Below are 24,301 nucleotides of genomic sequence, written 5' to 3'. Positions count from 1 at the left end.
AGACTCAGACCAGAATTGTCAAGCTCGTGAATCATTTACTCCATTGTCTACAAGCTTGAAATTACAAGACGTGCCCAATATCTGCTATGACTAATTAACGAAACGTCAGTGATTAACGAAACAATAATAACAGCAACAAAAAGCAAGCAAACAAACAAACAAAGCATCAAGAGCAAAGGGGGAGAAAATATTAAAAACAAGAACAATAACTGCTACTCTTTGAATGAAGCAAACCTCGGTTTAAGTTGTGCACCTTTGACTGATGTGTGTGTGTGTGTGTGTGTGTGTGTGTGTGTGTGTGTGTGTGTGTGTGTGTGTGTGTGTGTGTGTGTGTGTTGAATTTACGCCGTGTGTGTGTGTGTGTGTGTGTGTGTGTGTGTGTGTGTGTGTGTGTGTGAATCAGAATCAGAATCAATTTTAATGTCAATTAAACCTTAACAAGGTTTATAAGACACGCATGCAAAGTTACATGAAACCACGCACAAAAAAGCAAAACAAAAATAGATAAATGCTGAACAAGACATTGAATCACTCTTGCACGCTATGGCGTTTTTGACAGCAGTTACTGACAAATTTCCCAAACAGTCCCACAAGTTTGTCTTCCAGTATTAGCTGACTGGGTTTAATAATATTTGGAATGCAATTTGGAATTTTTTGTATGAATTCTATTCTAATTTCTTTGTACAATTCGCAGTCATCTAAGAAATGAAATTCATCCTCTATTGTTTGACATTGTAAACATAGTCTCCTTTCTTTTGGAATGTTGAAATATCGGCCTTTTTCTATTGCTAAATCATGACAGGATATTCTTAATTTGCACAATGATTGTTTTTGATTATAATTAAGATATCCTTCAAGCAAATAAGGCTCGGTTCTGTATTCACGAGTAACTTTATTATAGAATAGTAGTTTAGATTTATTTTCAGATTTGTTTCTCTTCCAGAATAAAACATATCCATATTCTAGTTTATTCATTATAACGTGGCTAAGTCTATGAATATTGAATGTTGACTGATTATTCCAAACGTGTCCTAAATCAAGATTCTGTAATATAATTTCAACGAAATTAATCCATGTTCGCTGTTTTGTGTCCTCTGTAAGCATGTCATCATACACAATTTTGATATACGAGTTTTCTCGCGCCTGTGTTATGTGAAACCAAAATTTTATTACTTGACAAATCACTTTTAAACTTGTGTTGGTGTGTGCAGACTGAGACAGACACCAGACAAACCCAGGGAGGATGCTGCGAGCTGCGTTGCCCGTGGTGACGGCCGTGGTGTCGGTGTGGCTGTATCATCATCTCTCTCAGGAACAACCCTTCATCCCGCTGACCAGCAAAGTGAACGGCTCTTATGATTACGTCATTGGTGAGTCGCTGGCAGGCAAAGGGGTAAGAAAAGGGAATGAATGCTTTTTGGGGGGGCCGGGGGAAGGGGGGTGTGTGTTTATTTTGTATGTTTTATTTCTCCGACAGGTTAAAATGGGCAAATTTAACTGAATGTCTATCGGCCTTCGCGTTATCTTAGAATCTCATATCTTTTGTGCTTTCGCATTGTTCTCTCTCTCTCTCTCTCTCTCTCTCTCTCTCTCTCTGTGTGTGTGTGTGTGTGTGTGTGGTTTGTCCACTTGCCCAAGCTTTATCTCAATTCTGTTCTATTTACCTTCTTTGGACTGTTTCTACAAAACGATAAACTGTTGCACCTGTATTTTTTCTTCTTCTTCTTTGTGAATCATGCTACTGCAACAGAAGCCCAATACTTTTTTTTATAATAAAAATTATCTATTTATTTATGTATTCATTTATTTCTGTTTCATTTTCCCGCAAGGCTTGACTAAGCGCGTTTGGGTTATGCTGCTGGTCAGGCATCTGCTTAGCAGACGTGGTGTAGCATATATGGATTTGTCCGAATGCAGTGAGATTCCTTGAGCGACTGAACGGACTTGAACTCATGATTTTCGTGGATTCGTTTCCAGTCGGAGCGGGCTCTGCAGGATGCGTGCTGGCCAATCGTCTCTCTGAAGACAAGCACGTGACTGTCTTGCTGTTGGAGGCGGGGCCAGATGACCGGAAACACCCGAACGTCTCCGTACCGGGATTTTCCGAGTATCTGTATCACACTGAGATTGACTGGGAGTACTTCACAGAATCACAAGAGTTCGCCATGCAGGGGTTTGAAGAAAACGTAAATTTTATTTTCCTCTCGGGTTCTGTACTTCTGACTTGGCTGTGTCTCTTTCTTCAGTCTCTTCCTACCCCTGTCCTCCCTCTCTCTCCCCACTGTCTATCTCTCTTTCTCTCGTTTCTGGCATGCACGCTCGTATGAAGCAACTGAAATTCCAATTAATAACATAGTGATACACAAGCCTGTTTCTTTTTTTTTTTCTTTTTTTTTTAGGGGGGGGAGGGGGGGGGTGAGGGGGGCGGGGGGTTGTCGAAATGGGGATTGCATCTAAGTACACATATGTTTCAGGGCATGGTTTTGTTTGCTCAATGCATAGTCATGTCGATCGAAATCGGAATTGTATCCCAACAACACAGTTATCACTTTGTTTCGCCCAGAGGGTGGGATGTAACATAACAAAACAAAACAAAACAAAACAAAAAAAACAAAACACAAACAAACAAACAAACAAAACAAAACAAACAAAAAACAACCGTTTCTTCCACCACCTCAAAGGAGCAGCATGACCTCCTCTTCTCTCTCTCTCTCTCTCTCTCTCTCTCTCAGTCCCACCCCCCTTATCTCTGTCTCATTCATCTCTGTCAAGCTGAGGTACTCTCTGTCTGTATCTGATTCTGTCTCTGTCCCTCTCTCTGTCTCTGTCTGTCTGTCTGTCTGTCTCTCTCTCTCTCAACCTAAGGCACCCTTTGTGTCTGTCTCTGTCTCTTATTCTATCTCTGTTGTCTGTCTCTGTCTGTCTGTCTGTCTACCTGTCTCTGTCTCTCTTTCTTTCCTTTTTTCTCTCACTCTCCGTCTTAAACCCCACTGTGAGCTAGACCTTTTACCTTTGTCAGTATAACTAGTGGCAATTAAGCGTGACCGCATGTCAAAAAAAAAACCCAACTTATCAATGGAACGTAACACTTGTCCTGTGCCGTCTTCCAGAGAAGCTTCTGGCCCAGGGGACGTGTCCTGGGAGGGACCTCCAACCTGAACAGCATGCTGTACATCCGGGGCAGTCGCCATGACTACGACACGTGGGCAGAACAAGGCAGCGAGGGATGGAGTTACAAAGAGGTGCTGCCCTACTTCATCAAGTCTGAGGACAACTACAACGACGACTACGTGGAATCAGGTATATTTCAGTCGCTGTAGGGAGGGTGAAAGTAAGAAATGATGCGAGTCATGAGAAGACAAGACTGTGCTAGATTTGAAGAGACGAACACACAAGACGAAATGGACGAGATGATATGAGGCTACACGATACCAGACAACACCTAATTGAGACAAATGGGCAGAGTTTGTCAAACCAGGACAGGACAAGACAAGATTAAACAAAGCAAAACAAAGGGAGGTTATGCAATACTTAGGCAAAACAAGATAAGACAGGACAGAACAAGTATCGGTGATGCATTATGAAATCAGGCTTATTTTTCATTGGATTTTTGTTGACTTAATGCAGTGCTACGAGGTTTCCATCATTAAGATATTTCTCAAACGATCTTAACTGAACCTCAAGGTCAAAGAAAATGATATGTGAACAAGTTTTCCCACGTTGATTTATATCACACACGTCTTTGGACTGGGTTTAGAAAGCATCTCGATAAACAAATGGATATTTTCCTTTCTGTAATTAATCGGACGGAATGATTCAATCATTTCCACCGTGACCTTTATTAAAGGTCACGAGGTTATGGAAATAATAATAATTATTTTTTTTTATTTTTTATTTTTATTTTTATTTTTTTATCAGAAACCATTGCACGTGTCTGACAAAGGCAATGAGATCGTCACCTTTTTCGTCAGCTTCATTATTTCCATTATTTACAAAGTAAAGAGTACATATTCCCAACAATTGCCCTGCATGTCAAGTGGTCTCTGAAGATCATCTTTCCAGCCTCCCAAATAATGCCAGTGGGTTCCAGCTCTGCGTGGCAACATCGTGTGGAGCAAAGATATTTTGAATGCACATCCAGTTTCCTTAATATTTATTATCAAATGAAATCTGCAGTATTGAGATTGACGATCTGGTTGCTATCAGTAAAGTATTGACTTTTACGACATGTACGGGTGAAGGTTTGATTTAACTGAGTAGGAGATACGGACGGTGTGCAGAATTTGTAGCCAACTTTCATTTATTTATTGCCTCACTCGTTCGCTCATTTATACTATGTTCCACTGCAGGCTACCATGGAAAAGGCGGGCCCTTAAAGGTGGCCGCACACAAGACGATGGAACTGACGGATTTGTGGCTGAAGGCTGGGAAGGAGATGGGGCTTAAGGAAGTGAACCCCAATGGAGAAACTGTAGAAGGTCGGTTGGCTTGCCAGTGTATGCTCATTAATTCGTCTACAAGTTTACATGTCTGGTTTGCTAACTGTCTTTCTTTCTTGTTCAGTGTGGATCTGCCTCTGCCTCTGCGCCCCCCCCCCTCTCTCTCTCTCTGTCCCTCACCCTCCCTCTCTCACTCTCTACACTCTATCTCACATTTCCATCTCCATCGTTTTCTTTAGATTTTCTTTCTTGATGTTTTACCCCAGGGATGGGTGGAAAAAAAGCATTCTTGTCATTGTGCTCATCTCAATACCCTGGAAAAATAAAGTTTCATTCGTTCGTTTTCTCCCTCCTTCCTTCCCTCCCCTCCTTTCGCTCGTTCTGTCGCTGTCTGTCTGTCTGTCTGTCTGTCTGTCTCTGTCTTTGACTCCTGTTTATTTTTCTGTTTCTTTCTCTCTTTGTGCTTGTAACATGTGTGCAAAAATAAAGAGGATTAGATGAGTCTGATTTAAATTTTATCGTGTACGAATGCGTTGTGTTTTGTTGCTGTTTTTTTAGGTGTGGTACTGACACAGGCAACAGCAGCAGACGGACTTCGGTCCAGTACGTCACGTGCTTTCATCTATCCCGTCCTGCACCGCGAAAATCTGCATGTGGCGGCTGATGCGCATGTCACCAAGGTATGTCAAAAACAGACTAGGAGAGGAGGAAGGTGATAGGGAAGGGGGGGGGGGGGGGGAGAGTGGATCATTATGCATGTTCTTGTTGTAGCTCTTACAATACTGTACTTAAGTGATCCGAGAGAGACAGACAGAAACAGATACAAAGAAAGAGAAAGACACAGAGACAACCAGAGTAGTAAAGTCTGAATTTAGAACTGTTGAACATAATTATACCAGTACATCTGCGCCATGGGCATCATAGCCACTACCAAGTTCCAGACTGAAATTATTCTCGCTTTCGCCCATCCACTTAACATGCAGTGTGAGTCTTTCACGTGAGACAATACCCTAAGTTCCACATTCACTACACAATTTTTGCGCATAAAACAAACACAAACAACAGAAATGCATATTGGAGAAGTCTGTAAAAAGGAAATAACAGCAAAAGAAAGTTGACTGAACAAAAGAAATATAAATAAAAGAAGGAAAAAGTGTGTGTGTGTGTGTGTGTGTGTGTGTGTGTGTGTGTGTGTGTGTGTGTGTGTGTGTGCTGTTGGTGCTGTCATCAATCGTTATCATCATCAATAATGATAGTAACAGTGTCTTCTTCTCCTTGTGTTTGTGTGTGTGTGTGCATGTGTGTGTGCGTGTGTGTGCATCTGTGTGTGCATGTGTGTGTGCGTGTGTGTTTGTGTGTGTGTGTGTGTATGCGCGCGCGCGCGCGCGTGTGTGTGTGTGTGTGTGTGTATCTGTCTGTCTGCCTGTCTGTCCACGTCTCTGTGAGTGTGTGTGCATGCATCACAAAGGAAAAATAAAACAATACAATACAATACAATACAATACAATACAATCATAATCTAAGATCTAATTTTACTCTGTTATCTCCCATTGTCCACAAGATTTAGATTCACTCAGGACAGGCTGTATAATATTATTTGTATGGTATCCTAGAATTCTTTTCCGATAAACTTATAACTTGGCATCGTCTGTTAATTTTAACACGCACTTTCCCGTGGTTGTCCAGGTTGTGTTTGAAGGCAAGCGTGCAGTGGGAGTGAACTTCGTGCGTCATGGACGAAAGGAGATGGTGCGTGCGCGGAGGGAGGTGATTGTATCGGCAGGTGCTGTGGGGTCACCACACATTCTGCAGCTGTCAGGAGTGGGACCCAAGAAAGTCCTGGATAAAGTTAAGGTGAGGAGAGACTGTGTTTATTTCGTCTTTTGCACTCATTGAAGTGACGACACTTTCTGTGAATCGTTTTCATACATTTCAAGGTTAACTTTGCAATAACTACCTCTTTCTGTTTATCCATCTCATAATCCAGTGGCAGCTGATCTGGTGTCAGATGCATTTGCTCTTCTCTGCTTGGCCAGGATGACATTAGCAAGGCCAAGACGTCGGACCTCAAAACTGGGCAACCCATGAAACATGTCCAGGCTCATGCCATGGAGAGGACACGCTTTTACTTGAATTTACGAAAGCAGTAGAAGTAGCAGTCTCGCAAGATATTGTGCCTGTTGGTGTTCACACCATTAATGCTTGCTTTTCATGCTGTGTTCCCAGATTCCTGTGGTGGCTGACCTACCTGTTGGGGAGAACCTTCACGATCACCTGTTCTTTGACTACCAGGTGGGGGTGAAGGAACCTGTCTCTGCCACACCTGAACAGCTGACCTCCTTCTGGACCTGGCTGCAGTATACGCTCTTTAAGACAGGTTATTTCGTCTATGTAGTGTCTTCACTGCTTTAAGAAATCAACAATCATTCCTGTTAAAAAAAACATTAAAAACAAAAGTACAGCCTAGTTGTCTTAATGATTATCGTCCCGTAGCCTTAACATCAGTCGTAATGAAAACATTTGAATGCTTGATTCTACAATTCCTAAAAACCTGCATTCCTCCATCTTTTGATCCCTTTCAGTTCGCCTATAGAGCTAACAGATCAGTTGAAGATGCCATTAGCATAGGTCTCTACCATGTCCTCAGACATCTCGAAAATCCTAACAGCTATGCCAGGATCTTTTCATTGACTACAGCTCTGTGTTCAACACAATAGTGCCATCAAAACTATATTTTCAACTGAAAGACCTCTCACTGCCTGAATCAATTTGTGCATGGATCCTAAATTTTCTAAGATGCAGACCGCAAATTGTTAAAGTTGGAGACCTCACTTCCTCCACATGCATTCTCAACATAGGTACCCCACAGGGATGCGTTCTATCCCCACTGATGTACTCACTATTCACACATGACTGTGCAACTCAAAATGAATGTAACACCATGGTCAAGTTAGCTGACGATACAACTCTAGAAAGGCTGATTACGAACAGTGATGAGTCAAAATATAGGGAAGACGTACATGAACTTGTCAGCTGGTGTGATCAAAACAACTCAGAACTCAACGTATCAAAAACCAAAGAATTAATTCTAGATTTCAGGAAGACCAGATCTGACCCCTTACCACTTGTCATTGAAGACAAGCAAGTAGAGATCATCAGCGATTTTAAATTTCTTGGACTGATCATTTCCAACAATTTGAAATGGGAGAAAAATACTGAAAAAATTGTTAAGAAAGCACAACAGCGCCTGTACTTTCTTCGGCGCCTCAAAAAGTTCGGAATTGAAAAAGAAATCATGGTTGATTTCTACCGAGCAGTCATTGAAAGTGTGCTAACTTTTGTTATTACTGTTTGGTATGGAAACATTTCCAAAGCAGAAGTTGCAGCCCTTAACAGAATCGTAAAAACTGCCACCAAGATTACCGGGGCTGATCTACCTTCTCTAGAATACATATATTACAAGCGGCTACTCAAAAAAGCAAAATCAATCAGCCAGGACGAATCACATCCAGCTTTTGGGATTTTCGAGATGTTCCACTCTGGTCGATGGTACAGAAGTATAAGGACGAAAACCAATCGCTTCGCCAATAGCTTTTTCCCCAAAGCAGTCAATACCCTGTCTCTCAAACAAATCCAGTGTGATAAATAGAATTGTGGAACCAACAACCATCTACCTGAATATCTAGTCATCAGCCCCATCCACATGTAATATGCAGCTTCTGTTCAAACGTGTGTGTGTGTGTGTGTGTGTGTGTGTGCGTGCGTGCGTGCATGTGTGTGTGTGTGTGTGTGTGCATGCGTGAGTATGCACAAGTTTTTATATTAATATGCACTTGTATGTATCTTATTTCTACTGTATCTGTGTTTGTGTATGATTTTCGATTTATGTTCGTATCTTGTTATGTACTATCCCCCCCAATATTCTTTGTGACCCCGGTACACTTGGTAATAAAGACATATTCTATTCTATTCTGTTCAATTCTGCATCAGTTGTTGTTGTTGGGGGTGGTGTTGGATGTATGCTGCTTTGGAAGATAAAGGTGGTGGGACAGATGGATGTTGGTGGATGTGGGAGGGAGATAGGCATGGTGACAGGTGATAGTCATTCATGTTTTTGTCCTCTTCTTCAGGATCTCTATTATCGCCATTATGTTTCTTTCCATCATACTGTCATGTAGTGATCATTGTCACTGTCATCGTCAATGCAGTATCCTCTGTTTCTGAAAATAGGTGATGACACGCTGTTTCTTCCTATGGCAGTTTACCTCCACAGCTTCAGGTTGTAGATCTACCCACTTACCCAGCTGTCAGTTCTATCTTGTAACTCTTCTTGGGGACAATTTTTTTCACAGCTGCGCATGATGCTTGTTTGTCCAGGTCACTGGGCATCCCCCATATCTGTGGAAGGCCAGGTGTTCACGTGCACGGACGAGGAGAGTCGACAGCGGGACTGGCCTGACCTGCAGATCATGCTTCAAGGCAGGCTGTGGACCACCAAGACACTGCAGAACTTCAGGTACACCAAGCAGGTGGGTAGAAAGACTTAAAAAAAATCTTTTTTCTTTCTCCTTTGGTTGGTCCTTCGCCCACGTCACTTCAGGGACACTACCCTCATGCCACTCATCCTGAATCTCTCCTTGCACAGCCATGTCCATGATCAAATATTTACTCGATATGAAAGAATAAGGAAGCTGGGAGAGTAAAATGACAAACAAACAATAAAGAGTGGTAAATCCTCAGCACACAATGTACACAACTTCAAGTCAATGCTGCTTATGCTGCCCATTCAGCAAGCACATAGTTAAAGGTACATTGGAACAAACCCAGATACTTTCCCCCAAAAAGGGCGTCCGGGCTTGTCCTTATACATATCATTTGGCATGTACACACAGCAGTAATGACAGAAGAAATGTGCAAATACAAAATAGTTTTTTTTTTAAATTCAAGACTGCTACAGCCTTTCAATCTTGAATATACTAAACAGAATATACGGGCAATACTTACTGTTTGCTTTTGTAGGATGTGGTCAGCATTTCTCCAAAATGCAGTTAGAGAAAAGAATAATGCCTTTAAGGTTGAATTTCTTTTTGTGAAAATATTTTCATTTCACCACAAATATTGTCTTCCTTTTGTTCCAGACTATTGAGCAAGCTAAACGTCGAGACACATTCAAGTACGGTTTCCCGTGTCTAGCTTCTTTGTTGAGGCCCAAGAGTAGAGGAACTTTGCGTCTGCGCAGTGCAGACCCCTTTGAATATCCATCCATCAATCCTCGATACCTGGAGAATCCAGAAGACCTGGCCCAGCTTGTTAGAGGTTTGCATCAGCATGTATTGGTGAAAAAAAAAGCATATGGGAGATTTTTCCGGGTTTGTTTCTTTTCCAGCTTGCAATATTTGGTTGTCTTTGTTTCTTTTGTCAGTGTTCGTTCGTTCTTTTGTTTAACGTCTGTCCACATCTGTGGTTTTAGACGAAAATTTTAGTCAGTGTTTTAAGGGCTTGGGGCACAAAAAGCTTACACATACGCAAACAATTATAACGATGCTCATGGTCATATACAATACATTACAGCACTGTATAAAGCATGATAAATGATACAATACAATACAATAGAGTATATCTTTATTGATTCAATTGGAAACTATATATACGTCCAAAGGACTTTCCCTCACATCCACAGTACATTAGCCAAAACTCCGCAGCATGCATAAACATGGCACAAAATGAACTAAAAGGTTGAAAATCAAAACATGTTACGCTAAAAGTAATAAAACACATCGAGTTACCAGTATTCCAGAAGGTGGCAGCAACGTCTTTATCACGTGCAGGTATCCGTGTGTGTCAGAAGCTGGTAGCGACCCCCACCATGCAGTCAGTGGGGGCCGAGGCCACAGACCCACCTTCCCAGTTCTGTGCACAGCACACGTTTGATTCGGATGACTACTGGGCCTGTATGGTTAGACGTAACGTGCTGACGATCTACCACCCGTGTGGCACGTGCAAGATGGGAGCTGTCATGGACAATACTACTGTTGTGGACCCTCAGCTCAGGTACTGGCTGAAGATTACAAATGTTGAGGACACTCCATGGTGCACATGTCTTTGCCAACATTGAACAGTTATCTAATGTATCTAATTTTTTTTCTATAAGCCTTCATTTCTATTGTATTGTGTTGTATTGTATTGTGTTGCATTGTACTGTATTGTAATACCTTTTGTCATACCTAATAAGAAGGTCACCCACTTTTCCTCTGTCTGCAAGCATTCTACCAAAGTAATTTTTTTTCCAGCAGAATTTTGCTGAGGACAACCCTTTTGATGCCCTAGGTTCTAATATTTGTACAAAGTGTGTGCTGCACACTTGACCTCGGTTTATCGCCTCATCCACATGACAAGCGTCCGGACTGGGGAGTGTGGAGTTCCATCCCGTATCCTCAGATTCTTTTGCTTCCTCGCGTTACCACTAGGCCACTGCTCCACTCTAGGATTTGTCTCCAAAACTAGTATGATTGGACTTGATTATTTATGAGAACATGCCCGCATGATTTGAAGTAAAGTGGGCCTATCACTTAATTTGTGATTTTTTTTTCCCTGGGGGTAAAATTAACTGTGCAGCAACTGTTTAGCCATCATGTAGAGTGTGCCCAACACTTGTTGCTGTTTATATCGGGTTTTTTTTTCGACATGTCTGTTTTGTTCGGAATGCTTTCTTTAATCTTTCAATCTTCGTCTGCTTTGTACAACAATGCATGCTTGTGCAAGATCAGTCTGTACAACACTCTGATCTGTATGGTTTTTTTTACTGTATTCTTTTTTTTTTAGAAACAAAATTTAGCACTTTGCAAATACCATTTCCATCTTTATGATTAATATGTTTTCTGCCTGTTGCAGGGTGAAAGTTGACGTGTATGATATATTTGTTGTGTGCCTCAGGGTGAAAGGTTTCCATGTGTGATTATATTCTGTGTGCTGCAGGGTGAAAGGTTTACATGTGTGATTATATTCTGTGTGTTGCAGGGTAAAAGGTTTACATGTGTGATATATACGTTGTGTGTTGCAGGGTGAAAGGTTTACATGTGTGCTATGTATGGTGTGTGTTGCAGGGTGAAGGGTGTACATGTGTGATATGTATGCTGTGTGTTGCAGGGTGAAAAAGGTTTACATGTGTGATATGTACACTGTGTGTTGCAGGGTGAAATGTTTACATGTGTGATATGTACGCTGTGCGTTGCAGGGTGAAAGGTTTACATGTGATATGTACGCTGTGTGTTGCAGGGTGAAAGGTTTACATGTGTGATATGTACGCTGTGTGTTGCAGGATGAAAGGTTTACATGTGTGATATGTACGCTGTGCGTTGCAGGGTGAAAGGCCTACAAGGACTACGGGTGGTGGATGCCTCCATCATGCCAGCTATCCCATCAGGCAACACTAACGCCCCCGTCATCATGGTGGCCGAAAAAGCCGCTGACATGATCAAAGCCCACTACCAGCACTCCTGATTTATCAATGTGTCCACAGGTTTTCAGACCTTTTCAAACAGTCACAAGAAGCCGAATGACTTTGAGCGAAAGTGAAGCCAAAGGGAAGAGATATTACGATATCCTTGGAGATTGATTAGTCAGTTGTTTCAGTTGAGCCGACAGAAAGGCCTTGCTGCACGTATCACTACCCATGTGTGTTTGAAGAATGGAAAAAGACTCCTCACCCTTCTATTTCTTTTATTTTTTATTTTTATTTTTTACAATTGTCTCCATTTATCTCATTGCATTCACAGTGTTATAACTAAAGTCAGAATTGTCTCCATGACACCGATTTATTCAGTTTTGCTTTCAGGAATGGAAAAATACCCCCAGAGTACATTGTCAAATGCTGTAAGGGTTGCATCATTGAAGATGACATAACCTGTCTCGTCATAGTATCTGTTCTGGTTATCGCTATTACCATTTTCATTTTTGTGTGAATATATTTGATTTAATAGACTGTCGAATTCTTTGTGATTCAATCAAACCTGTTTGTATTCGACGTTTAGCTGATTATTTCTCTAGTTTTTCATTTACTCAGAGGTAGATAGATACATAGATCTTGTCATCAAAGCGTTCTATTATTTGCCATCAATTCAGTTTGTTTGCTAGTTATCGTTTTGTTTTATATCCATAATGACTGCAGAAAAAGATATATATATATATATATATATATATGATAATTTCTGATTATTCAAAGTTTGATTAAAACGATGATAGTTTAAAACATTGATTGTAATCCTTCGTGGAATCTGTTCTAAACAATACATAATTATATTGTTTTCATCTTTTGATCCTCAGATTATGTGATGAATTTGTGAATCAATGTTGTAATATATGCATTTATATTTATACTGATATATGCTTTTACGCTTCTCAAAGTTTAAATCATTTTTGTCAAAGAAGTGGTGGTTCTGTTATTTTGTTGAGCTGAAGAAGAATGGACCACAAACACACTGACAAATATAGCTTCTGGTTATTCCTTCACACACACATACACACGCGAGCACGTGCACACACACCCATGGACACAGACACTGACACAAAGACACACACACACACACACACACACACACACACACACACACACACACACACACACACACACACACACACTTCATTTCCTTTCCTCTCTTAATGGACATGGGGGTTGGGGGGGGAGGTATCAAGATGCAAACTATCAGCAACACTCACATAGACTACGTGTCAAATGCAAAGTATAAAACGCGTTCTGTTCAATATCTGACCTAGTCCCATTCTTACTTTTCACCGAAATGCCAGCATACATGTTTAAATCATAACTGGATAATAAATGATAATCATAGACATGAACAACCATACAATTCTTGTTTTTAATTTCTGTTCGAGGATTTTCCATTCTGAAATGAAATGAATATGTCACAGATATAATCACATTTTGGACATATTTCCTACACCAGTGTGAATGTATTTCAATCACGTCCAACTTGTATTTAGCGTATTACTGCTGTAACGAATATTAGTAAGTTAGTAAACATAAAAGTCTGGAAAGCAGATGACTTAATTCTTTTTCTGCTTCGGCTGACATTGGTGACGATGAGCAACGTCAAACCTGATGTAAACTGGCTTGAAAATAACGCAGGGATTACAGAAAACTAAACATGCACAAATAGCACACGCCTCTGCTAAGGGCTATGATCTGGGTGTTAACAAATTTAAAAAAAATACAAAAAAACTCACTAAATATGCACAAATAGCACACGCCTGTGCAAAGGGCAATGATCAAAGTGTTAAAGAATTACAGAAAAAAGAACATGCACAAAGAGCAAGCACCTGCGTAAAGGGCTATCATCCAGGTGTCAAAGAAATAGAGAAAACAGAATATGCACAAACAGCACACGCCTGTGCAAAGGGCAATGACAAAGGAGTTCAAGTCTCGCTTGGCGAGACTCACATTGAAACGGGTCAGAAATGTCGGTTGCAGCGCCGAATACCGAACACACACTGCAGACACAGTGAAAACCTGCAGGCACAGCTGCGAACAGCAAGGATTATAGGCAATATCCACATCTCTTCCCCTCCACTCCTACATGTGACTGGCGGAGTGAACGTCCACGCCTTGTTGTGAACACTTTTCATTCCGTCTTGAGGGGGAAAACTGTGGATATTGCAGGATTATTATTATCACTGCTGAGGCTGGTGTGTTGTTAAAACAAGCAAGTGAGTATGGTTGTCATATGTCAGAAACTCGGCTTTTTCCCCCTCTACCCCGTCCACCTAATTGAAACGAAAGGTTTCATGTGCGCATTGGTTTCATACAGGTTAGCCAGTCTGTCACGTTTTGCTTATCAGAACATCGCTTTAGACTGCAGCGTTGTTTCTGTCTCTTTGTTGCTCCCACAATGTATCTGGTTGATAACCTACTTCTGCCGTTGTCTCTGCCTCTTCGCCTGTCTCTGTCTTTGTTTATTTGGCCCCAATCAACTGCCAAACCAGTGTTCCTGTGAAACTGCAGTTCATTCCGTCAAAAACAGTGGCTCCAGTCATGCACCTGTTATCAAACCAGGGACATAATCATGATATTATATCCACCGATCGACATTCTCTCCGTAAGCACTCAGTTGATCATGTTTGGATCGGAACCTGTTGTCTCGTCCCCCACTCTGGTTTTTATCCTCTCACGAAGCATGGTACAGTTCGTTCGTCAGTCTTCACTGTAAATAACCTGGTGATCGCGTACACTGACCGCTTTCGATCGAACTGTCCTATACGTCCCGTTCGCGCATGTCCGCTCCTGGAGATCTGACAGCGACAAGGTTCCCGAATTCATTACGAATTTTTCTTTCACTTTGCGAATTCCCGTTTCTATTTCAAGGCCATTGCTTGATGTATGGAATGCCCCACAAAGACATACCGGCGTTTAGAATTGAGACAAGTTTCATTACGAGTACTGACACAAACTTGTGTATATATACACACTCCCATCTTACTCGTTGTTATGTATGTTTTGTACCACAGACGGGTAAATTCGAAATTACCCGTCTGTCCGATTTTTTCTTTCACTTTGCATGTCCCCCTTTCTTTCCAAGCCCCTTACAAGGTGCATGGAATGCCGCAAAAGCATCCCTTTTTAGACACTTTTCTAATCCGACGGGTACAAATGTTAATTAGAATATAAGAATGTCGATCCAGAGATGGTGCACAAGTTCGTCAGAAACAGATATACCCATTTGGGTAGATTTTATTTCTGACTTCAACATCGAACAGTGGACAGGTGAAAATGTTAATATAGATTGAATGACAGATAGATAGGTGATATATATATATATATATATATATGTGTGTGTGTATGCAGAGAGAGAGAGAAAAAATATTTTCGAATGTTCCAGTCCGGTTGCAGTTCAGAAGAAGAAAAAAACAACAACAAAAAAACAATCTTGTTGACCCACTTAAATCACAAGCACTTATTTCCGGACACCTCTGACACAGTCTTCTTCCAGCTGCAGTGATATGGCTTCATCCTTCGCAAGTTGCACGGGGTTCTCGAGTGATACGACCCAGATCCTCGACACAGGTGCTTAACAAAATGAAATCTACGTTTCGTACACGATCTTCTCTGCGTCTTGAGTGTGGAAAGGAAATGGATACACATAATTATCCAAATACCCATATATGATATAATATTACACTGATGCTTCATACCGGAATCTGAAATGTCCTCTATGGTCGACTGGGCTACGTAAATGCCATGATCTGATTAATCTGATTTGATTTGATTGATGTTACATGTCTGTATGAGTATGAATGTGTGCGTGCTTGAAATCTGATTGAATAACACAGGAATGATGAGTGCCCAGTGGCAGCCGTCAGTCGGCTCTGCTCAGGTAGGCAGCCTGTTGTGCAAATGATCCCATGTTTGTAAAGCGCTTATAGTTTGGTCTCCGACAGAGGATAGGCCCTATATCAGTATCCATATCAATCAATCAGTCAATTTGATTGATCTGTCCATGAATTGACGCTCAACAAACCCAGGGAGGATGCTGCGAGCTGCGTTGCCCGTGGTGACGGCCGTGGTGTCGGTGTGGCTGTATCATCATCTCTCTCAGGAACAACCCTTCATCCCGCTGACCAGCAAAGTGAACGGCTCTTATGATTACGTCATTGGTGAGTCGCTGGGCAGGCAAAGGGGCAAGATAAGGAATGCATTTTGTACAGAAAATATGACAGGGATTTTAGGGCAAGATTTAATGCAAGAAGTGAACTGTACATGCGTGTCTGCATGTGTGTGTGTGTGTGTGTGTGTGTGTGTGCGTGTGCGTGTGCGTGTGTGTGAGCGTGTTTGTTTGTTATTGTTTTTTTGGTATATGTGTTTGTACGTATGAGTGTGTGTGTTTGTAGGTGCTACAAACAACAGCTATTTGTAGCATTAAAAGCAACTTCTTTTGCTGTGACAGTTACACATACACATGACTACACCAGAGAACCATGATGCAGAATGATCAATGTAATTCTCAGCCTCCACCCCCACCATCCCCCTCTCCCTCAATATCGTACAGAACACTCACACGCACATGCACGCGCGCGCACACACACGCACACTCACATTCATGAACTTACAGGCACATATGCCTACTCACAATCCGACACATATTTGTACATACGCCAACACGCACACACAATCATATGCACACAATCATACACACACACGCGCGCGCACACACACACACACACACAAACACCAACCATGTGGGCGCATTGAAAGAAACAGACAGACAGAGAGAGGGACAGCCAAAAAGACACAAAGGAAAGAGCATTTATCAAACTTTTGCGAACACATACTGTACAGTCCAGTTGTTTTGCTTTCATCCCAGATAGTGCCAACGTGTAGACATCAGTTGATATTTATGAGTGACGATGATAGGTAACAGTTTCAAATGTGTTCGTGTGCGAAGATCAACAGATGGAAAGAGAGAGGTGATCCTGTGGCAGGTTTCTGTGGAGCACGCATTTTGCAGCTGTCAGTAGTGGGACCCAAGAAAGTGCTGGATAAAATCTAGGGGAGGAGGGACTTTGTTTATGTTTACGTGTCATCTCTCTCTCTCTCTCTCTCTCTCTCTCTCTCTCTCTCTGTATTTTGTACCTTACGTTTAAGGTACAAAACATATAAGAAATCTGATTTCTTGTGTCCATTATGCAAGAAATCAAAAGATGAAGTACATTTTGTTCTTTTCTGTGAAGCACTTAATAATGTTGGAGAAAGACTCATTCGACCCAAATACGACAAATAACCCTGTGTTTTAAAGTTGAATTTATTGTTAAGCACTGATGTCACTGTTGCTCGTAATTTATCCCTGTACCTGTACAAGGCTTTTAAGTTTAGAGAAATAGCTACTTCCTAATCTGTTCTCTTACTGTTAATTAATGCTAAGTTCTTGTTCTTGGTTTGATTATTATGTTTCACACTTTATGTTCTGTATATTGTGCATTGTTCGCACACCCCTTCACACACGCCTATAACGAATAAATAATCCGTATCCGTATCCCTGTGTGTGTGTGTGTGTGTGTCTCATTATAGTGGGAGCAGGATCGGCAGGATGTGTGCTGGCCAATCGTCTTTCTGAAGATAAGCACGTGACCGTTCTGCTGTTGGAGGCGGGGCCGGATGACCGGAAATACCCGACGGTCGCCATCCCGGGGCTTGCCGACTACCTGTTTCACACAGAGGTGGACTGGGAATATTACACAGACCCTCAACAGTCTGTGTTTGAAGGCTACGAGAATAGGGTAATTTTCTTATATGCATATAGCACGCAGAGACAATCAGACAGATGGACCGACAGACAGACACATACGCGCTTGCACGCGTGCACGCACACACACACACACACACACACACACACACACACACACACACACAGGTAAGTATATTGGCTCATGTCAGAGCCATTTTTAAACTTACCGTTGCTATTCTATCATGGCATCCATTGCTGTAATACGCTAACAAAAATACATGTCGCATACTCAGAGAGAGACAGACAGACGGAGAGATGAGTAAACAAACATTACTTTTTTCTTATCTCCATGCACCTTCCAGAGGATTTACTGGCCACGGGGTCGGATGCTGGGAGGGACCTCCAACCTCAACTTCATGATGTACGTCCGAGGCAGTCGCCATGACTACGACATGTGGGCAGAACAAGGCAGTGAGGGATGGAGTTACAAAGAGGTGCTGCCCTACTTCATCAAGTCTGAGGACAACTTCAACGACGACTACGTCAGATCAGGTCAGTGGCAAAGAATGACCACATTGAAGGATGAGATACTGTCACAACCCGTAAGGGGTTGCCCATGTTCCCCCACCCTTTCCCAAACTAACTTTCCGACAACACAAACACAAACACAGAAAAAGTCAGCTCGGTTCTTTACTGACACATGAAACGAAATAAAGACATGATAAATCAAAGCACACAAAAGTTTCCCCCCATCTAACTACAGCACAATTCAGTTCCAATCCTTCATGTCGCAAAGTCACTGCAGCACCAGTCCAGCACATCGACACTACCAGAGTTCACCTGAGCGAACTCCACCCAACATCTGAAGATTGATGTCACCTGTAGACTGTAGGGTTAAGGTAGGATGTGAAGAGGGGGACAATGGAAAAGGGTATGTTGGAAATGTGGAGGAGGGGGAGTGGGCGTAAGGAAACTGGGGCAGGGAAACGCAGACGGTTTTAACGTCGAACCTGGGGCTCCGTTGAAGGCAGTGGCACGGGGGAAAAGTCACAGGAAAAATCTGGAACAATGAGCTCCCAGTCTCTGTAGACTACACTTATACAAGTTCAAAAGAATACCCCCACCCCCACTCCCATCTTCCTTAAACAACAGATATTAAACTAATCATGGGGGTGAGCAAGAGGATAGCTTATTACTACAGCCTACTCCCCAAAAAGCTCTAACTATAACAGTAATTAAAGGGTTAAACCACGGACATTCCGAAAGAACCAATTACAAAAACAACAACCTCCAAATGACAATACGTCAGCCTTGTGTCAGTCCTGCTTGTTTCGAATATTAGAAACAAAACACAGTGATGTGATAACACAACTAACAATCTCGTTTCAGTTACAAGATGTTTCAGAAAATTCGTACTGCAGTTAGATACAGTTTCCATTATAAAGAAAAATACATTTGAACCAATAACCCGAGCTGAATACATAGAGAAATAACACGCCTAAACAGAATACGCAAATTCACCAATTCCCCCAAAATATCTAGAAATGAAATAATATTGGAATTAAAAGATTTCCGATAAAAACATCCCCCTAAACCTTACAAACGCACGATACCTAATTCTCCTGGAAGACAACAAAAGTTACAAGTCACATCACTAAGTTAACACAACAGAGACAAATACACAACACCTTCACCTGTCACCAGGTAGACACACGGGCACACCACTGGGCCAGAGTGAACACACAGACCACACACAGAGGAAGAAGGGGGTAACAAGGAAAACGCCCCACAACTTCTGTCAGACGGCACCCAACAGCTCACACGCTGGAACGGCGACCTGTCTCTAAGAGAGCTTGGCATCAAAAGCGAAGCTGAAGCTTTCCACTTTACCTACATTAACTTCTGAACTCGCTCAAGAGTTCAAAAATGCTCAAGGAATATGAACATGCCACACACATATCCCAGAGATGCACGTGCATACGCCCAGATAAACTGAGCATAAACACGAAGGAGAGAGAGTGGTGAAGAAGAGATGGTGGAGAAGGAGAGAGGAAGAGAGAGAGAGAGAGGGTGAAGAAGGGAGAAAGAAAGGGGGAAGAGGGAAGGAGAAAAGAGGTGCACACAGGCAGGCACACAGATCGCCAACGAGCCGTGACAGATACTGTTGGGGAATCGGACTGAGGTTAACTCTTTCCATACGGACGGCGAAAGAGACGACGTTAACAGCGTTTCAGCCCAATTACCATCATCAAAATATTGCAAGCGGAAGGCTCTTATACTGAAGATGTGAATATTGACAAAGAATATCACAATTCTGACGACGGAAACTAAAGGTTGGGTCATTCAGACACCCACTGGACATCCGAGGGGTCTGTGTAGAGGAGAAGAGAGGACTGGCCGTACTGAGTGAGTTAATCAAAACGGCCCATGGATTAGAGAAAGAAATGACGAGGAAGAAAACGATAGACAAGGGGGGAAGGCAAGAGATGGGTACAGTGGGCAAGGACTGTGGATAATGACAATAGAACAAGGACCACGAACACGAAACCTGACCAAGGACAAATTTTAAGAATAAAAAAGAAAGAGACACAATGTGGTTACGAAACCAAATGACAAGACCAAAGACACAAACGTGAAGAAAAATGACTAACAATAATAATAACAAAAGAAAGAATGAGTCTTGGAAGAAAGATGCTACAACAAACATGCTGTCAAATCAGCTCAACAAGTTTACAAATGGTGAGAAAGAGAGAAGAAAAAAAAAGACAAGAGAAACGAGATAGTTCTGGGGACCAGACACAGAAGACGAAGGCAAGAAACGAGGGCGATTACAGGTTTTTTTCAGAAAAGAAAGAATGGAGACAGGAACAGATATAAAGACTTTGAACAAAGAGAATGGCTATCATTCTTACCTGTCCCACTAAAGGGGCAACGAAAGAGAAAAACGAAAAAAAGGACATTGGCAAAAGACACGGACAGGAAACTTAAACTGAACAAGGGGGAAAGGGCCTAAAATGCTAAAAAAAAGAAACAACAAAATAATCCAAAAAATAGCATAACAAGTTATTGGACAACGACGAAGGCAAGACCACACACACACACACACACACACACACACACACACACACACGCACGCACGCACACACACACACACGCACACACACACACACACACACACACACACACACACAAATGCACGCACATAGGCGCAGAGAAAGAGAGAGAAGGGGGGTTTAATTCATTCATTTGTTCTATCTCCACTTGCAGGCTACCATGGCAGAGGGGGGCCCCTAAAGGTCTCTGGATACAGAACGATTGGACTGGCGGATTTGATCATGCAAGCAGGAAAAGAGATGGGGCTTAAGGAAGTCGACCCAAATGGAGATACTATGGAAGGTTGGCTGACCTGTCTGTTTTTGGATCTGTCTCTAAAGTTCCAAAGTGCATCAACTACTGCAAAAACACACACACACACACATACATACACACACATATATATATATATAATTATATATATATATATATATATATAATATTGAAATGTAAAGAATATTCGAGAAAGCATACCAAATTTATACATCAACAACTCAACAGTTAAGCAAACCAAACCTAGAAACAACAACCTTCTGCCCCCAACACACAGAGAGGTGGAGAGAACTTGAACTGTACGATGTTTGAGGTCTTGTAGAAAGTCCTGTTCATCGATCCATGTGGTTTATACAGCTAGTATACAAAAGACTTTGCATGCGTGGCTTATTGGCAAGACGGATTGTACTGGTCAGGTTTCTTCTTCCAGCAAGCATCCATCCTACTCTTGAAGGCATTTACAGAAGGTGCCAGGACCACTTCATCTGGGAGGCTGTTCAACGTTTTAGTGATTCTTTCGCTGAAAAAGTGTTTCCTGGTATCACAGTGGGTGTGGTGCAGGAACAGTTTCATTGCATTTCCTCTAGTGCCTACAGTTCCAAGCTTTGGTTTTTCGATCTTGTAAATTCTGTGGACATATTTGAAGGTGTCGATCATATCCCCTCTCAGACGTCTGTGTTCCAAGCTAGGCAGGCCAAGTCACTCCAGTCTTGCTGGGTATGACAGTTCACAGATTGAGGAGATCAACTTTGTGGCTTGGCGCTGCACATCCTCTAGTTGTTTGCATAATGTCTTATGTCGGGGTTGCCACACAGTTTGTCCATACTCGAGGATAGGCCTTGCTAGTGTCTTGTATAGTTGGATGAAGAGCTTGCAATCTAAGAATTCAAAAGTTCTGCGGATGACGCATATTACGCTGTTTGCTCTTGATGTGAGGTTATCAACGCGTTGTTTAAATTTGAGGTTGTCGTCGACATGAACGCTGAGATCCACTTCCACCTCACTTTCTGCCAGGGTATTTCTCTGCTGGTTCCGGTTTCAGCATCTGTGTGCTTCATATGGTACGTTGCTTCTGATTTCTGTGTGCCGAGTTTCATCACTTTGCATTTCTGTGGGTGGAATCTCAGCAGCCAATTGTCCGACCATTTCTGAAGATTGTCTAGGTCCTGCTGGAGTGATGTGGTTGATTCTTGGTCATCGCTTGCGGCATACAACTTTGTATCATCTGCAAATAGTTTGACATTGTTTTGTACGTGTTTCAGCAGGTCATTGATGTAGATGACAAACAGGATTGGTCCTAACACACTACCTTGTGGGATACCGCTTGTGACTGCAGCCTCCTCAGAGAAAGTTCCGTTGATTCTAACTCGTTACTTTCGATCACCAAGGAAGGCTTCTATCCAGTTGAGTATTGGGCCTTTTATTCCGTGGGCTTCAACTTAATTTGTTCAGCAGACGACAGTGCAGTACGGTATCGAAGGCTTTTTGAAATCCATATACACGACGTCAATGCTGCTGCCAGACTCGATGAGTCTGGTCCAGTCGTCGAGAGCTTCCAGTAGATTTGTCACACATGATTTCCCCTGGACGAACCCATGTTGCTACTCACATAGTAGCTCATTGCATTGTAGGTGATTCATTATTTGTTCTCTCAGGAGTGTTTCCATTGCCTTGCACAGGATGCAAGTTAGGTTGGTTGCTGTCGGCTTCCTTTCCTCTTGTAAATAGGGGTGACTGTGGCTTCTTTCCAATCAGTTGGTATTCCCCCACGGTCCAGAGTGAGGCGGAACAGATGCGACATTGGACGTGCTAATGAGTCCGCAGCCTTGGCCAACACAATGGGGGTGGATTCCGTCAAGTCCGGGTGAAAGAGAGAAACATACATGCAGAAGCACACAAACATGAGTAGAATGCATAGACGTTTATAGTCTTTTTGTTTTTTTTGTTTTTTATAAAGATAACCTCTCTCTCTCTCTCTCTCTCTCTCTCTCTCTCTCTCTCTGTGTGTGTGTGTGTGTGTGTGTGTGTGTGTGTGTGTGTTCTTTTCAGGTGTGGCACATATCCAGGCCACAGCAGCAGATGGACTTCGGTACAGTACGTCACGTGCTTTCCTCTATCCCGTCCTGCACCGCGAAAATCTGCACGTGGTGACTGATGCTCATGTCACCAAGGTATATATCACGGCAGGGTGCTTAGATCATGGGTAAAGTATACAGTTCATATCGTGGAGAACAAGATAAATTCTAAAAGATCCCACCAGTTCCAAACAGATTTAAATCTTTAAGCAAAACAAACAATAATGAGTTTGATTCCGAACATGGTTTATCAAATTCAGTTTAAAAAGTTTGTAATCACTAGCTGCTGTTTAGGCCAATACTTGCTGAATTATCCAGTACTGATTTCACTTTCATGGATTACAATAAGAATATTTTGCAAATGATTGTATCATTGCTCTTGTCTAACATTCTCAATTAGTTGGCTCATAAAAATGACTTGACTATTCAATTTGATTATTTTTTTTACGTCACTTGAGTACATAGTAGATTGAGTCTTGTGCAGAGGCAGTGCAGTATCTCTTTTCGTTTGTCACTTCGTGGACATATGACATAGATAGATAGAGAGATAGATAGATAGATAGATAGATAGACAGACCGATAATAGATAATGTTCAATGCTGGGACTGCGACAGAGCATGCCCTGATGTGGCGACACATGAAAAATTTCAGAGATGAGTTTTAATGAAGGTATCGGTAAAGAAATGGCACAGAAGATGAGACAGCAAAAAATAAAAACAAAAACAAAAACTGAATTCAGTTTAAACTTTTCTTTTTTTTCGAACAACAAAGGATACAAAAGGTATTTAATTATTAAAGAAAGGCTAAGTGGAAATGCATGTATCTTTAATCAGGGCTCCCAAACAAGCTTGCTCAGCAACAGATAGAAATTTGAAACAAACCCATTGCACAACTGAGCTTTTCTCAAAACCGCTTTGCTCTGGGCAGGTTGTGTTTGAAGGCAAGCGTGCAGTGGGAGTGAACTTCGTGCGTCATGGACGAAAGGAGATGGTGCGTGCGCGGAGGGAGGTGATTGTATCGGCAGGTGCTGTGGGGTCACCACACATTCTGCAGCTGTCAGGAGTGGGACCCAAGAAAGTCCTGGAAAAAGTTAAGGTGAGAGGTCTTGTTTCCTGTATACATGGCAGTGTTTTATCTTTCTCAGAAATTGGTTTTCTCTCTCTTTCTTTCTCTCTCTCTTTCTCTCTCT

General features: G+C 42.0%; 2 protein-coding genes across 8 annotated transcripts in view; both read left to right on the top strand.

Moving 5' to 3' along the window:
- The window catches only part of LOC143281257 (glucose dehydrogenase [FAD, quinone]-like), a 19,845-nt gene extending 7,036 nt beyond the window's left edge, over positions 1-12,809 (top strand). For all 4 annotated transcript variants that reach the window (XM_076586372.1, XM_076586374.1, XM_076586375.1 and 1 more), the window contains 11 exons: positions 1,212-1,370; positions 1,978-2,186; positions 3,111-3,300; positions 4,350-4,478; positions 4,998-5,119; positions 6,126-6,293; positions 6,666-6,816; positions 8,817-8,968; positions 9,578-9,755; positions 10,268-10,490; positions 11,801-12,809. In XM_076586372.1, coding sequence (XP_076442487.1) covers positions 1,244-1,370; positions 1,978-2,186; positions 3,111-3,300; positions 4,350-4,478; positions 4,998-5,119; positions 6,126-6,293; positions 6,666-6,816; positions 8,817-8,968; positions 9,578-9,755; positions 10,268-10,490; positions 11,801-11,939 — 1,788 coding nt within the window. In that variant the 5' untranslated portion in view covers positions 1,212-1,243 and the 3' untranslated portion in view covers positions 11,940-12,809. The remainder of the gene's footprint in view (positions 1-1,211; positions 1,371-1,977; positions 2,187-3,110; positions 3,301-4,349; positions 4,479-4,997; positions 5,120-6,125; positions 6,294-6,665; positions 6,817-8,816; positions 8,969-9,577; positions 9,756-10,267; positions 10,491-11,800) is intronic.
- Positions 12,810-13,902: 1,093 nt separating this feature from the next.
- The window catches only part of LOC143281256 (alcohol dehydrogenase [acceptor]-like), a 33,931-nt gene continuing 23,532 nt past the window's right edge, over positions 13,903-24,301 (top strand). For 3 of the 4 annotated variants that reach the window (XR_013055111.1, XM_076586371.1, XM_076586369.1), the window contains exons 1-6: positions 15,961-16,103; positions 17,515-17,723; positions 18,034-18,223; positions 20,939-21,067; positions 23,087-23,208; positions 24,040-24,207. Coding sequence is in view for 3 of the 4 variants with exons in the window: in XM_076586371.1 (XP_076442486.1) it covers positions 15,977-16,103; positions 17,515-17,723; positions 18,034-18,223; positions 20,939-21,067; positions 23,087-23,208; positions 24,040-24,207 (945 nt within the window). In the remaining variant the exon portion in view is untranslated. Of the gene's footprint in view, positions 14,160-15,960; positions 16,104-17,514; positions 17,724-18,033; positions 18,224-20,938; positions 21,068-23,086; positions 23,209-24,039; positions 24,208-24,301 lie in introns of those variants that run through there. The other variant, XM_076586370.1, reaches the window with a different exon arrangement.

Source organism: Babylonia areolata, chromosome 4, assembly GCF_041734735.1.
Source record: "Babylonia areolata isolate BAREFJ2019XMU chromosome 4, ASM4173473v1, whole genome shotgun sequence".
Lineage (NCBI taxonomy): Eukaryota > Metazoa > Mollusca > Gastropoda > Neogastropoda > Buccinidae > Babylonia > Babylonia areolata.
The sequence above is the reverse complement of the archived record's forward strand: the minus strand, read 5'-3'. Positions and strand labels throughout refer to the sequence as shown.